Consider the following 15,979-nt stretch of genomic DNA (forward strand, 5'->3'; position numbering starts at 1 on the left):
CTTGTCCTTGCATGTGTTTTGTGCATAAAAGCATAAAAGCCTGGAGTTTATTCATTTCTGTACTTGCTTGCATGGATAACAAAGTCCAAATTGGTGACACCAAAGAACAGCCAAGTGAACATATTATCCTTCTTTTATAACCCCCCACCCCCCACACCCACACACACATACACACACACACACACAGTTCAACTTTGAACGAGATGCAAACCTGCTGCAGATACTGCCTGAGAGGACAGACAGAAGGAGCACATTATGTTGTACAATAGAGAACAATAACTCCTTTCTCTTGCTGACAGACACTCACACAGGCAAAGATAAGGGGAGACTAGCAAACACAGAACTCATCCTGGGTCAAAAGATGTTTGTGTCTCTGGAGAAGTTGAAGATAATGATTGTGAGAAAGGTTTTCTCCTCTATCCCTATCACATCCTGTCGAGCTCTCACAGAACCAATGATGTGATTGGACTCTCAACCTTTAACCTGCCAGAAGAAGATCTGACCCTCAGCTAGAGGTGAAGTGTGTCCTCAGTTTTTTAACAATTTTTCTCTATTTTTTTTTAACAACGCATTTCCACTCTGCTCTTATTACTGGAGCAATGGGTTTGTGGTTGTATTGGGATAGAGACAAAGGTAAAGAAACATAAGGCAGATACAGCATGTCAGCTGTGTGGGAGAAACATTATTTATGTATTGCTTTTGTACCCACTTAAAATAATGGAAATAACCACACAACAGAAGGAGTCATTATTCATCTATTAATAGGCGTGCCTGTGCATGCCCCCCCCACACACACACCAACTCCACAGGCACTTACTCACTAATGCTCCGAGTACACACACAGAAACATTAAAAACGGAATCATAACATCAAATAAGACATGTAAACAGAGTACACTTCTGATTCTGATTCTGATATACACATAATATTTTAGCTGTAGTATTTTTGGCCCTGAATTTTTCCATGTGTGTTTCCCCATTGCTAAGATAAATTTAACTGATGGTTGTATGTATAGTTACACATTAAAAATAGCAGTAGTAGAAAGTAACTAAATTTACTCAAATGCTGTACTTACAGTAAGCACAATTTTGAGGTATCTGTACTTTTCTTGAATATTTTCATTTGCACTTAGTACTCACTAAATATATTTGATAACTTGTTGGTTACTTGTTGCTTTTAAGAATGATATTAATCAAAAACAAACAAAATATAGTGTAATAAAAAAGACCCCAGTGGGAAATTGTCAAGGTACCCAGCAGTATGTAAAATACTTCAAATTAAAGGCGCATAAGGTCGTTAACATTAGCAATGCCTTTACCAGTGACAACATTAGATGTGACGTTCACAATAAAGCATCAATAATTATAATGCAAGAATGTAATTTACATTAATGTAAACTGTACCATCCTGCATAATGAGTGCGTTTCCTTTTGGAACTATAAGTATATTTTGATGCTAATACTTGTGTATTTGTACTTAGCAGGACTTTGACTTGCAGCAAAGTATTTTCACACAGTGGTATTGTTATGTTTACTTAAGTAAAACCCCCCTGAGCCAGGCAAGGTAGGAAAACCTTTTCTGATCATCTTAAAAATGAATTTGGATTCAAAATCCATATTGAAAATATTCAAATGACAACACAGGAATTCGGTTTCAAGTCTGAGTGGGTCTGGATGTCTCTTACATTGAGAAATTCATAAAGGCTACAGTATGTAATTATAAAGCTAAAGAATATTTCCTGAATAATCAAACTGTGGCTCTCTTTTCTGAGAGGGACAGATATTAATGCAGAATTACAAATCTCTGAAGCTGACCTCAGGTTCAAGGGTCCAAGTCTCAGCCCTGCTGTAATTACACACTTGGTTCATTTGATTCATGCTCCCTTGACCCTTTCAATAATTTACTTCTCTTGCACAACACTTGCACTGTCTTATTAAGATGAAAGTGTGTTTTTTAATCACTTCAATGTAATTTCTCAAGAAAAAAGTGAGAGGGGTCACTTGATTAATGGACTGTTTGCTCACTTGTATGACTATGTGAATAAATGGCTGATTGGCCATTTGTTTGCTTGATAACTGAGTAATAAGGGCACTTGCAGAGCACTGACCTAAACTGCCCAGGTAACCTGAAGGAGTCAGTAAATGTAAAGAAGTGGAACTGGATGCTCACCATTATCCTGGGGGAAGTATTGCTCCTTCACCCTAAAAATGTAAATTTAACCTAAAAAAAATGGAATGAGAATTTAAAGCCTAACTGCTGACCAGATAAAAACAAACGCTACAGTTGGTGTTGCTTTGGTAGGACTAATTTAAAGTCATGGTCTAGCAATGGTTAGCTCTCCCAACCGGAGAGTTGGAGGTTCAAATCTTGGTGCCGGCAGTCCACATGTCGAAGTGTCCTTGGGCAAGACACTTAACCCCCAAGTTGCCCCCGATGGTTAGAGCCATCGGTTGAGTTGGCGCTGCAGATGGCTGCCACAGTTCTGTACCGGAAACAAATTCCTTGTGTGTAACACACTTGGCCAAATAAAGGTGATTATCCTTATCCTTATCCTTGCACCTCACAGCAGGAAGGTTCCGGGTCTAAGCCTGAGCTGGACGGGGCCTTTCTGTGCAGAGTTTGCATGTTCTCCTTGTGCCTGCGTGGGTTCTCTCTGGGTGCTCTGGCTTCCTCCCACAGTTCAAAGACATGCAGCTTAGATTGACTGGTGATTCTAAATTGCCTGCAGGAGTGAGTGTGAGTATGTGTTGTTGTGTGCCACTGTGTGTCAGCACTGTGATACACTGGTGACCTGCCCAGGGTGGACCCCGCCTCTCACCCAATGTCATCTGGGATAGGCTCCAGCTTCCCGCAACCCTCTCCAAGATAAGCGGTGTAGATAATGGATGAAATTTTAAGTCCAACAAAGCAAAAAAAAAAAACAACTATTCATTGAACCTACCAACATGTATTCACATTTTGGCATAGACAAAAATCAGTTCTCTTCCTCATCTCTCAAGGTGTTCAAACATTCCGCTACCTGGCAGGGACATGTCAGCAAGTTCAATCCATCATGGAGCCTGCACACCAGTGATCTGACAGATGCACTTGTAAAAGGTCCGTCGCTTCATGTTTGTCAGTCAGATCAAGTCCCACTCTCAGTTGTTTGTCCATCAAAGACTCCAGCTTGCTACACAACTAGCATTTTGAATCAAAAATTCTTTCAGCCCATGTTTGCTATTACTCCGAGCCCATCTGTCACCTCTGACCACATACTGCAGCTACTTTACGATAACATGTGAGACTCGTGTTAATTGGTGTTGGTGCTTTAAATCACATTGAAGGCATTCAGTTTGTAAACAGATAGATCTGAAAATTACCAGTCCACCCAGAAATGGTCTACTCTAAGCCCCCCCCCCCCCCCCCTTCACCCCCCGCACAGGAGGAGTAAAGTTTGCTGGAGCTGGAACAAAGGTTATATCCTCTATGCTGACGATTGCACAGGGAGTAGTTAAAGTAAAATGACTGTTGGAGGTCAGTGGTCACCAGAGAGTGATGCATGGATCCCGGCCCAGAGATGGCTCCTCTCCAGTGGTCAAGGTCAGAGGCAGATGTCCTGGCCCGGGTACTGCCACAAACATGAGGAGCGTGTGTGTTCACATATGGCTACATTATGTCTGAATTTTATCCTCGTGGCATTCAGACCAGACAGGTCATTAATAATGTGTTGTTAAGTTTTCTGAGATGAGCCAGCTGCGGTCCTCATAGACTCACTGAAATAGATTTTTAAGGCAAAGATCAAATGTGAACATGAATATTTATAAGATGTATTTCACAGTCACTGGTCATTAAACTTTTACTCTCCTTTTAGTACAAGACGGGAAGCTGTCAAGATATTAATTAGGGTTGTTCAAAACTGCATTTTTAAAAGACGGTAGATTATACATATCATCTGGTCTGTGCTATGGAATAACCAGTAAGATTTTTAATCATGATTTGAACACAGAACTGCAACCCTGCTCCCAATTCCAGGGAAAAAACATCTTTTGGTAGCACGTATCAGAATCAGCTTTATTGTCCAGGTGTGTTAAACATACAAGGAATTTGACTCTGGTACAGTGGTTCTCAGTGTGTATGTACTATAATGTGTGTTTTTGACAGCTTGGTGTGTGTTGTCTGAGAGCAAAGTTTGATTTTGACCCAGATGTTAGTGGTTGAACAGCTATGAGTATCATTTTGAGAATGTATGTGAATGGTGAATAGTTTCAGAAAACATGTATCAACAATTGGAGAAAAACTGCAACTGCTAGATGCAAGGCCTCTCTGCTTCACTGACGAAACCATTCTCAGTGTATGTGCACTAGATGTTTCAGGTTTTCACACTTGTGAAAGTTGGACTTCAATACTAATGATAAATGGTCTTATACTTGTATAGCGCCTTTCTATGCTTTTACAGCACGCTCAAAGCGCTTTCACATTATTCAGCCATTCACACTCCCAAGCACTCACACACCGGTGACATCACCAGGAGCAACTGGGGGTTCAGTGTCTTGCTCAAGGACACCTCGACATGTTGACTAATCTTCCGGAAACAACCCGCTCTACCTCCTGAGACATAGCCTTTCCTCGTTCAGCAGAGCAATCTGACAACAGCCTTCCAATAACAGTCTCTGCACATTACAATAGAAATTCAATAATAAACACAAAGAGAACCAGGTTTAGCCACAAAAACAATAGGGCTAGGTTTATGGAAAAATCATGGTTTGAGTTAAAAAACTGTAAAATACAATAACAAACTGACTGGTTTGAAACAGGAAACAAAAAGTTGTCTCCTTGACTTCATCCCTCTGTGGGCTTGGTGGCTGTTTATACAATGTCATTAAAGGTGATTATTGCTTAGGTCATCATTACTTTGGTTGCTAGAGGTGAAATAATTATCCCACATACTGTGTCACTGATATGCATCTTCTGGTTTACTAGTAGTTGCAGCATGCACCTAGTGATGTATAATCATGGATGTGATTACAACAACAGCCATTTAACACTGTTACCTCACAGAAGGAACGCTCTGTGAATCTTGTGGCCAACCCGGGTCGCTGTGTGGAGTTTGTATGTTCTTCCTATGCTTGCGTGGGTTTTTTCCCACAGTCCAAAGACAGTTGACTGGTGACTCTGAATTGTGTCCTGCCCAGGGGACTCCCACCTCCCACCCACTGTCAGCTAGCATCAGCTGCAGCCCCCCAGAACAAGTAAAAAATAAAGCTTACTTAGCTGGTTTAAATGATGATTTTTTTTTTCTGATTAATTCAACAACAAAGTGTTAACACTAGCTACTGAACAAACATGCTGCCCTCTTAAGCTATTGGCGTGCATACATTTCACAGACAGTAAAACACTGTGAAAAATACATTGCTTCATGTGCACACATTTCAGAGCACAGAGGGTGAGGTGAATTCACTTCTGTGAAGTAAATACCGTTCAACCTTCATGCAAAGCGGCTCTCAATTTTTAGCAGCTTGTGTGAGACAGCGCTTTAATCTCCTGCCTCGGTTTTGCTGCCTTTTCTCTTGCTTTCATTCTGGTTCCTTTTGTAAGGAGTGATTTTTGTTTTGCAGGTAATACTTTTACCATTTTCAATTTCAAGTAGATTCTGAATTCACACTGTTGAATATAATTCCTACTCGGTCGGTGGTATAATGAAAAATAACTTCTCATTTCCGCAAGAGGATGGGACTAAACAGTGCTGACGCTACAGCACATTATCATCACTTGATGGAACTGATTAAAGACATATCTCCTAGCATCGCGCCACTTAACGAGGACAGCGTGCACAATTATGGTGCTGCACCTAAAAGCTCAATGCAAACATGATTAGTGATGTGAAATACATTTTTAGCCCATGGATGCAGACAGAGGGTGAAAAAGCAAGACAACAGCAGCGGGTAATGGAACCACATGTGGCAATTAATGAATAATGTAAACAACCATGGAGGAAGCCAAAGGGCAGGCTCACAGCTGGTCAGAAGAGGTTCGAGCTCCAGCAGTCAGTATCATCGGGGCTCATGGAGGGACAAGTGAAGAAGGAAGTTGGGAAGTGGGGTGTAACTCTGAGTCCAGTCTTTTATCTGGTATATATATATACTGTATTGACTCTGTGTGTGTACACTGTGCAGGACTGCATCTTAACTGTCTTCTTCCATCAGCTGGAAACGGCTTGTTGCTCATACTTACAACTGATCGGAGGTTGGCCTGTAACCTTGGCAACACAGGCTAGAGGGGAAATTTAAAATTTTTTAAAAAGGTTAAAAAAAACCACTTTGGCAAAATAAATGGATACTAATTCAATTCACTGCACGCACCCCATCATTTAATTGTCACATCTCCTTTATGTCGGCATAATAAAATATACGCATGTTGGGGGGAAAAGATGAGTTTTCGTCAAAGAAATTGGTTTGAACTTTTCACATTTGCTGTCATAAAATGGGGAATGTGGGGAATTGTGAAAAACAAAATGTTTTTCAAACATCATGGTTAATAAATGAATGAGAAGTTGACTTTAAAGAATGGTTTACATTTGTATGGTATGAGTTGAATCAAAGAGAAGTTCTCACTGCAAGACTGTAGTTAACAAAAACAGGTTATTAATAATAATAATAATAATAATAAATAGAAGAGCATACACTGTAGGTAAATTTCATTTTTTTCACTACTATCATCTAACAACTAAAGCATTGTATTTAAGGACGTACACATGAACACACAGACACACAAACAGAGGAGGGGAGGGAGAGTGATATCTTGATGAGAAGATGAGAACATATTTGTTTTTGTCAGATAGCTGGAGGAAGAACTCAGTAGATGTTAATGAGAGGCAATTAGTTTTGATTAAAAATGAGATTGCTCCCCTACTGTACATGCAATGTAGCTATAGCAAAACAAAATAATGATTAATTTCTGTTGGTATAAGACATTAAGTCAATAGCAGAAGTACCCATGCAGCAAGGATACAACTGCTCTGAGGCCCAAGTGGAGGAAAAGCTTTCATTTAGAGACACGACTAGATTTCCTCTGGAGTTGCTCATAATATAGTGTGTGGGTGCTTATGTGAATATATACATGTGTGCCTGTGTAGAATATGTACATAAAATATGTTTGTGTGGGAGGTTTCTGAATGTGTTCAAACTTTTGTGATGATTCTACTTACATTGTAAACTCTGGTTACTTCCCATATGCTTTTAATTGTTATTAACATTATCTTAATTTTGATCCTTATTTAAGGTTCATTATTAATGATACCCCTCATCTTAGCTTGTTTTCATTTTATCTACTGAAATGGCTACTTTGCATAGCATTCTTTTGTCAGTATATTTCAGAATTTGTGCATACAAATGTGAATGTTTGGTGATAAACTGACCTGCTGTGTTACATATGTGTGCTCGCCTTCCCCAGCGTCCATTGTAATTGGGAAGTGGTGGTGTGAGATGGAGCCATGTCTGGAGGGAGAAGAGTGTAAGACTCTGCCTGACAACTCTGGATGGATGTGTTCTTCTGGGAACAAAATCAAGACCACAAGGGTGAGATGTCACATACACTCACGCACACCTTTGCACAAATGGATGTTTCTTGTATATGTACACAGATCTGCACTCACAATGTACGGATGCACACATACTGTATATATAACATACACCTATATTGTATTCCTGTTCTGTATGTAGACATTTTAACCATGCCAAAAACACACTTGCACAACCACACACTCATACCATTTGTCACACAGTTTATGCCTGCAGTACCACGACAGCCAGATTTCACTTTACTATTCAACAGTTCTTTTGTGACTTGAAATTAGGGATCGCTAGAAACAACAAGAGGCTGTATATGAATACTTTGATTAAATGTTTTAACAAAGCTTCTCTGCCAACTGCCTGCTTCATTTTTAATTAATCTGCCACTGAACAATCAAACGCGCATAGTGTTAAACTGGTGGATAAAAGGAATGCACACAAATCATATTGTACAAAGAATACTCTTAAAGTGCAGCGCTTCTGTGTGCTTTATATAACCAGATGAATTCTGTTCATTGTAAGCAACCTATCTGAGGGCCCATAGTAGTAAAGAACAAATTTAAAGCAGGTGTAAACAAACAGGTAGGCGCTGCCTCAGGCCACACTCCTCTCAGAGATCAAGTTAACAGCCACTCTGCTCCTCCACTGCCTTTGGGCTCTGTAAACCGACTGTCAGTGCGGCATGCAAAAATTAAGGGAGTAATATCCTCGAGGCCAGCAGTCCAGAACTCTGTGACAGGTTGATTACCTCATCTGTGCAACCCTAACCCTCCTCCAGCACCATGCACACATCCACACTCCATAACTGGACCCCCAAAAGAAACTCCTCTTAGTGCTTGGTGACAGTGGCTTTGCATAGAAGCAGACTACTGTGATGGTAGGGAAACAAGGAACAGAGACAAGGTTAAACCACCAGTGGCCGACGAAGGATGTTCTGCAGATTTATATGCCAGCAGATAGACATAACGTTTTCCCTGGGCCCCCACAGCCACCACAGGCCTAAACTTTTCACAAAGAAGTTGATCAAATGGGGTCTTGCCAGTCCATCAAGGTAAGGTGCAGTACTTGGTTCACTCTAAAGAATGCATTTCTAATTCTCAATTCAATACTTTGCATAATGTAAAATAAGTAAACTTGAAATGATGACTGTCTTTATATAACTTGGGACAAAATATTCTCTTAAGAAATATAAGTCAAAATTGTAAATGTTTGCACACAAATAGAGAAAAAGCATTAAATGATAATTATGAGTAAAATAGTTTTGGTCTAAATTAATTAAAATTTTAAGAAAAGAGGTTCCAAAGGTCAGACCTAAAGCTGTTTTTCTGCCCAACACACACGTGTCCTTTTTTCTTGACCCTCTCTTTGCAGAACACCCAGCCATACTCCCCTTTTTAGCTTCCGGAAGCAAAATGCAGAGGATGCATCAACAGAAATCGAGCTGCATTCTTGCTTCTGTAAAGGTTAGTCTCAAGCTGTTCATTGTTTTTGTTTTCCAGTCTCTCTCACATCCCTGTAAACACTCTGGTGTTGTTCAGTAGGAGTGGGAGTGACTCGTGTTCACTGACTTCTCATTAACCCAAATACTCAGTTCAAAAGGATCAAGTGTGTGTTTACATGCTGTGCATGACTAGTCAAGCGTGCCAGAAATACTGAACGCACTGCCACCTACTGTAAATATTTATCACCCAGCACAGGCAATGCAGGCATAAATAAAAGGTAAGGTGCAGCATTTTTCATGTAAACGGTGGCACATATAATATATAGCGTATAGATGGGTAAACATAAACTGTAAAAGCACATTCATGGTGTAGTGTAGAAACCTGCAAAGAGAGCCAGGTACACCCCATAGCAGAACCCTGTTCACTGTCATCATTGTGTAATGGCAGGATCAGCCCCTCTTCCTTTCATTGCCTCCTTTGTTCCATGTCCTGTTTTTGCTCTCGGCCACTGTGTGGGCTTGATTGAGTTCCTTGCACCGTTCTGCCAATCCCATTAGGCACTAATCTGCGACATGCTACTTACTCCTCCCGTTGCGTGTGCACCTAGTTGTGTATGCATGCACACGTTTGATGTGTTTGCTACGTCTGTGCATTTATTCTCACATGTGAGTGCAAGACCCCCGGCCAGGCCTCTTCTCTTTGTGTTGCGCGGCTTTGTATCAGAAGCCACTTGATATCCTGATCCCCCTCTGAGGGTCTTGTTGAAGCAGCTATCAGCACACTACATAGCCCACAGGCTACATGAAAGGCCTGTTTCTCATGCACTCTGCTCTCTTTTTCCCTCTTTTTTTTTTATCAACATTCCTCATTCGCCTGCTTCTCAGGCCAAACTGCCTCATTGGTGTTTGCTTTGTCACAGACCAGCAAGCTTACAACACCGGGTTTTGCTTTTGTTTTATTTAATTTTCAGTGATTTTAATTCACCTGCAGGTTGCTGTTTTGCTCTGAAAAGTGTCAGTGAACTGTAATGAGGCAGACACACACTTTCAGCCACACACAGATTTCATCACCATCTTTCATAAAAATTGGCATGAAAAGTAAAGAGCCCAGCAAAGCCAGTGCCTGACACCCATGTTTCTTCTTTTTTCCTTTATGTCTTTCAGAGAGGGAGCCCTTCATTGCCTGTTCTGTAGCAGCAGACAAGGCAGACCCTTTTGTTTGTGGAAGTCACATTGAGAGCGAGGCTGGGGAGCACCTTCCAAAACACTCGCCCACCATAAAACTGCATTACCCGCTCCACTGGCTAAATAGATTCATATCTGCTCCCTTCAAACAATTATACACCTTAAACAAAAAAGGCACAATGAGATAGGCAATAAAGAAGCAAGTAGTTTTCTTTACTCATTCTACTTCTCCGCTTTTGATGATAGTGAAAAGAATGATGTTCATTTGATAATTTCACTGCTAGTGTATCATTATCAGTGCAGGAATGTCTTACATACTTAATACCACCCCTAGCAGACATTCAGTGAATTTGAATGGCCTTCTTAGTAATTACACTTTGCAACATAATCACTTGTTCATTTACAGTAGCTGTTCTAACCACATATGGACACAATAGTTCCACAACAGAATATGTAACCGGTCAGATTAGTGAGTGCTAAGCACTGAACCCGAGTGTCTCAGTTCTTTTACACCAGCATCTTTCACACCCTCCAACTACTCTGGCATAATTTGCTTGCTGTTCAGAGAGCCACATGTCCCTTATTAAGAGGAGTGGAGGGCACTTTTTCAAGCAAAATAATACACTGTGACAGGATGCAGCCCATCTGTGAGACAGTTTCAGAGCAAAAGTGACCTGCCACAAATGCAGCATCAACTAATTTGTCAAATCCAGAGACCGCATGCTGCAGTTGATCAAAATGAACTTCCAGCGACCATGCCACATACAGTTCAGCTTCACCGAGAAACCATCTCTTCCACCTCTGTGCTTGACAATATCTCTCCTCTTCCTTCACTCCTGTATAATGTTATCATACAGACAAGCTTAAAATCATAAATAAATGGCAAACACAGTCATTTAAGATCTAACTATCTATTATATCTATCTATAGATATAGATATATATGTAAAAGAAGTTATAGGCTAACGGATGCTGCCATGACTGCTCATGTTGTCATCCCTATGACATTGTTATACAGGTTTAAGGTGGAGGAGTTCCATCCAAGTGCTTCTAATTCAATTATACTTGTCCTCTTAGCTTTTTCCATTGTCAATGTCACAATAAATGGGTCTTGATGTATTTTGTTGTGTGGAGTTTTCTGTTTTTAGAGGGTGCTCTTTAGAGAAATTTCTCTGCTGGCATGATTGATTTGTTCACTAAATGAGAAGGAGGGGGGAAACGGTGGGCTGTGTTTGCACTAAATTATTTTGCTAAGGCAATTGTCCTTGGCTTCTTTTACTAACTGAAGGCTGAGTAAACTGCAATTTAATGCAGCCAACAGATTAGAATGCAGGCGACTTAGTTGCCAACAAAGACAGGAAAGGCAGGAAATCCTTGAGCAAGCCACTCCTGCTGCACTGTTCATTTGAAGAGACAGAGGACAAAAAAAGAACAGAGGACACTTTTAGTCACGCACACATGCATGCAGGTTTAAATGACAACATTTGCATACAACCCGTCTTTTCTCGCTAACAAATCTCTGGTGGATTGTGTCTGAAACAGAGAGTGAGCTATAATATCCAAACCAGTTACTTGTCTTGTTCAGGAAGAGGCTATTCTTGCTCCAAAATTTTGATTTGTTGTTGTACAGTAGATGATACAGATGAAAATGCCTGGCAGTTTACTTTTTTAGGCATCATGGAACAAAAGAGTAAATCTGTACAAAGAAAGGTGTCTTGACAGAACCTGAAGAAGAGATCAGCATATTAAAATCTAAGATTTTGACCCTATTTAGAGCAGGCACAGGAATAGTTCGGGTGAAAACACCTAAATAGAAATGATGTAGTGAGTCTGCAAGTGTTTCATCAACATGAGGCTGTGAGACAAATAGGAACATCTGTCTCATCAAGTCATTTGTACTTTAAAAAACATGTTTTGTTTCCTATAAACATACTAGTGATATTTACATTCAATCATGTATACATTAGTTCATAAGAAAATAGTGAAAACAGTCCGAATCTTGGATCCGCCAGAAACAGACAAATATAACACAAACATACCCATTTAATGTATGGAAAGAGTTTGTTCTGCAAAGGACATTTTACTCTAGAAAACTGAAAAACAGTTAGTTTTGATGACAAACTGGTAAAGCTGACTTGATATGATGAAGATTTTTACAGTGTATCAACTGATACGGCAGTCGACCAAATATGTAACTCCACTGCATTCCCAATGTTGATGCCAAAGTAGACCCAAATTATAATGCCTGAGAGTCACCTGCTCTTCAGTTTGCTCTAATCTCAAAATAACACACAATATGGTCTGTGAATACAGGTGCACATCACTCTACCCACAGAAAATGGTTAATAAAATTATTTGGCTCTCTTACTAGCATATTGGAGCTCTGAGACTCTCTGTGCTGCAGCTCCCAGAGTCCCAGGCAGCACCCTCCACAATCAAATCCACACACCTGGCTGCCACCTGCCAAGCCTGCTGGAAATGTCATGGCTGTATTTCTTATTTGAACAGGATTATGAGATTTCTAATTGGCCCCCCCAGTGTGCAGGGCACTTCAGATTTCTTCACTATAAAATCCGAAAGCAGTAAAACTACTGGAAAACGTGATAAAAGTGAAATAAATTCTGATAAACATTTACATGCTTTTGCTGCATCTACGGTCATGGCAGGGCAGGGAATGCGACTGCTTTAACTGCTGTAGACCTTGTGCACATTTTTTATTGAGCTCCAGGTTAAGCAGGATGCTGAAAAGCAGGACATTCAATAGCAGTCTCAAGGTTGCACAATGAACCACTGAAATGTGTCTGGCTCTGCAACTCAAGCTGAATAAGAATCCCTGAACCAGAGTCACGGAGAGACAGCTCAGACTCCAAAGAGGGGGCCCCATTTAGAAAAGCCAAAGTCATTTTATCAGGATAGAAGAGAATCCCCAGTGTTGACTGGCTGACTTGGTATGAAGGCGCAAATGACGGGGTGGCAGACAAGCTGGTGGTAACAGGGATGCGGCTAAAACAGTCTGAGATCAAAGCAGTAACATTCCAAAGTGTCAATTTGTGAAGCAGACATACACAGCATGGAAACACACCAGGGTTTTTTGTATAAATCTTTTCCTGATATGTCCACATATACCTACAAATACCAAACACACTTCAATTTTCTGCACTATTTCCACTCTTATAAGCTGTCTGTTTTAGTAGCAGCAGGAACTAGGAGGTGAGACGTGGCTATACAAAGCCTCCACAGATCAAAAGACTCCCCTTGTTTTTGAAACATGGAAACGCTGCAATTTCTCTGAGTGTAATCCTCGCACACTTGTGTTTCTTTGTTCTGTCTAAGTGTGTGTGTTTTTTTTTTCTTCTCCTCTTCCTCCTCTGTGTTATAGATTCATCCCAGGACCTAACAGAGAGCTCCCATTGCAGGGCTGCATGCCAGGCTCTTCCCCACATCTACCCTTTCTCTTCCCACCGAACGGACTAAAACTATTACATTTGTGGCTACTGACTGGATTACCTGGGACCACAGAAAGGATATCCACCCAGATAAAACAGCTTTGCTTGTGTGGTGCCAAGGATTTGGAACCAGACTAATCCCCTGTTTGATCAATGAGCCCCACGTTGGTCACTCTCCTCTTCCACACAGCTGTGGCCAGTTTCCGACCTACTCTCTCTCTGTTTTCCTCACACTGTCTCCCCCTCAAAAACCGAAACAGCTTAACAGGGGTTATTTAGAGGTTGTTAAAACATGATTTGATGATATTCGCCCCCGCTTGCCTGAAGGTAAACCAGTTGAGGAGCTCACATGGACAAGGGGTCCAAAGAACTGAGGAAGAGAAATTACCTTGATATACTTTTCTCCCTGTTTGGAAGGCATCTGTGTCAGACTGGCTGCTACTGCAGCAGGATGGTTTTTCAGTGACTACATGGAGGAGATTTACCCGATTAGATCTTCAATAACCGTGACAACGAGCAGCCCATGATGAAGAATCTCAGAGGTTGTAGGGACTTCCCTCGTGGCCTCACTTTCATCCTCCACAATGGACCTTTGCATTTGATTTTTATTCATGGGCATGCCCAGTGTAAATTCATGAGCACTTTTTTTCTTCTTTGTATGTAAAATGATCTGTGTATATATTCATATAAATACGTTACATATAAGATGACAGATCCAAGAAGCTGAAAATTATACTGACTCTATTAGAAGCTTAAACCCCATGTTGGAATATTGATCAGGCCCTTAATATGATCCTGAGGTTGTTGCCCCAATACAGTGTGTATAGGACTGATTTGCAGTGTATGCTTGCATTGGAAAAAGCCTCAGTGGAATCATCAAATAAGTAATGGTCACTTTCGTCATTCAGAAAAAGCTTGTAGTTTCTGTAATGATGAGGAAAACACTGTATAGAACTGCCTCAAAAAAGAAAGCAGCACTATCAACAACCCCTGGGCTTTCCATTCAGATAAAGTAGGAACTTTGTACAGCAGCAGTAAAACCAGGACTAAAGTGTGTATTTCAGCTGTGGACAGTGGTCATGGACAGCTGCTTGGCTGGGTTTGTCGTGTAGATCTCCCTCTCAATGGAAAGAGATGATTTATTTACAATGACGGCGAGAGGCTATTAGTCATGATGGAGAAAACATCCAGTTATCCTCCAGTAGATATAAGTACATTACAGGACAGCCTTATGAGAAATAAAAATGGTTTTCTATACTGAGATGCTGTCTCCATTTTTTCCATAAGGACAGTGATATGCTGAAAAATGTTTCTCTTATGTTTATTTGATATGTTGTAATATGTAGGTGGAAGATCTTGTCAAGAGTTTCATTTGTATGATATGTTAACATTGTGAGGAGAGTTTTTGCTTGAGTAAACAAGCAATCAACAACAGCACAAGGCAAGTTTGAAAATGACTTACAGGCAGCCAAACACAAATGCAGTAAACACACAAACAAATCTGTGATGCTTCATTTATACAATTCCCTTGGTGGCAGAGTGGATTTATCTGAACAGCACATTCAATTCATTCATGCAATTAGAATAAAGATTTCCAATATCTTGCCAGGCGAAATTCCAGATGATTCTCAATATCAACCTCCGCTCTCGGCTCATATGAGATTCATTTCTTTTCCCAGTCGATGCACTAGTTTACATTCATCATTTAGGAATTTGGCCAGTTTCATGGAGCCCGTTGCAGCCACAGAAGGTATGAAAAAGACAGACACATCAATCTCCCAGTGGTCTTGCCAAAATCTTGAAGGAATATGCAAAGGGAAAGGGAGCAAAAAGACCCCCCCCCCCTCAGTGAGCTGTTCCTGGCTTTGTTTTGTCATATCTAATAGAATTCACTGTTCTGTAGTCTATTTAAGCTTGTGTGAAAGAAAATGAATCAGGCGATGTGTGTGTATACTAGAGTGTCTCTGGATGTATCTCTGTGTTTGTAAATGAGTACATGTTAGCGTATGCACACATTTGTCTGTTCAACCATGCCTCTGTGTGTATTTTTAAACTGGGGAGCCAGAGGTTCTGAGACAGGCATCCCACAACGACGAACTGCAAAGATTATCCTCCGATTCAGTGCTTGTGTAGAAAATCAAGGGATTTCGCTGTCCCTATTTATGCAAGTTCTAAAGTGGATCCTTCCTTAAAAGATGCTTGGGGATCAGAAATAGAAGATGTGCATTTTCTTATAGTCTTTTTATGCACTCCTTAGCTGTATCCAGAAATGATGGAGTCGTGCTGTGGAGGGGGGGTCCTGCTCCATTTTAGGCAGAGCAGAAAGGAACACAGCATGAATAAATAACAGGGGCCAGGTCC

At 40.7% G+C, this 15,979-nt stretch overlaps 1 protein-coding gene and 1 long non-coding RNA gene across 7 annotated transcripts in view; one reads left to right on the forward strand and one right to left on the reverse strand.

Annotated features, from left to right (window-relative positions):
- The window catches only part of LOC109956261 (uncharacterized), a 15,621-nt gene extending 8,163 nt beyond the window's left edge, over positions 1–7,458 (reverse strand). The window contains exon 1 of the long non-coding RNA XR_002274385.1: positions 7,394–7,458. This is a non-coding gene — a long non-coding RNA (uncharacterized LOC109956261). The remainder of the gene's footprint in view (positions 1–7,393) is intronic.
- Positions 1–14,879, forward strand: part of tafa1b (TAFA chemokine like family member 1b) — a 121,703-nt gene extending 106,824 nt beyond the window's left edge. For 2 of the 6 annotated variants that reach the window (XM_020593232.1, XM_020593230.1), the window contains exon 4: positions 7,429–9,004. In XM_020593232.1, the coding sequence (XP_020448888.1) occupies positions 7,429–7,697 (269 nt within the window). In that variant the 3' untranslated portion in view covers positions 7,698–9,004. Of the gene's footprint in view, positions 1–7,428; positions 9,011–10,152; positions 11,292–13,551 lie in introns of those variants that run through there. The other 4 variants (XM_020593234.1, XM_020593233.1, XM_020593231.1 and 1 more) reach the window with 4 other exon arrangements.
- The last annotated feature ends 1,100 nt before the right edge of the window (positions 14,880–15,979 follow it).

The sequence above is a fragment of the Monopterus albus genome, unplaced genomic scaffold (genome assembly GCF_001952655.1).
Source record: "Monopterus albus unplaced genomic scaffold, M_albus_1.0 scaffold18.1, whole genome shotgun sequence".
NCBI classification, from domain to species: Eukaryota; Metazoa; Chordata; class Actinopteri; order Synbranchiformes; family Synbranchidae; genus Monopterus; species Monopterus albus.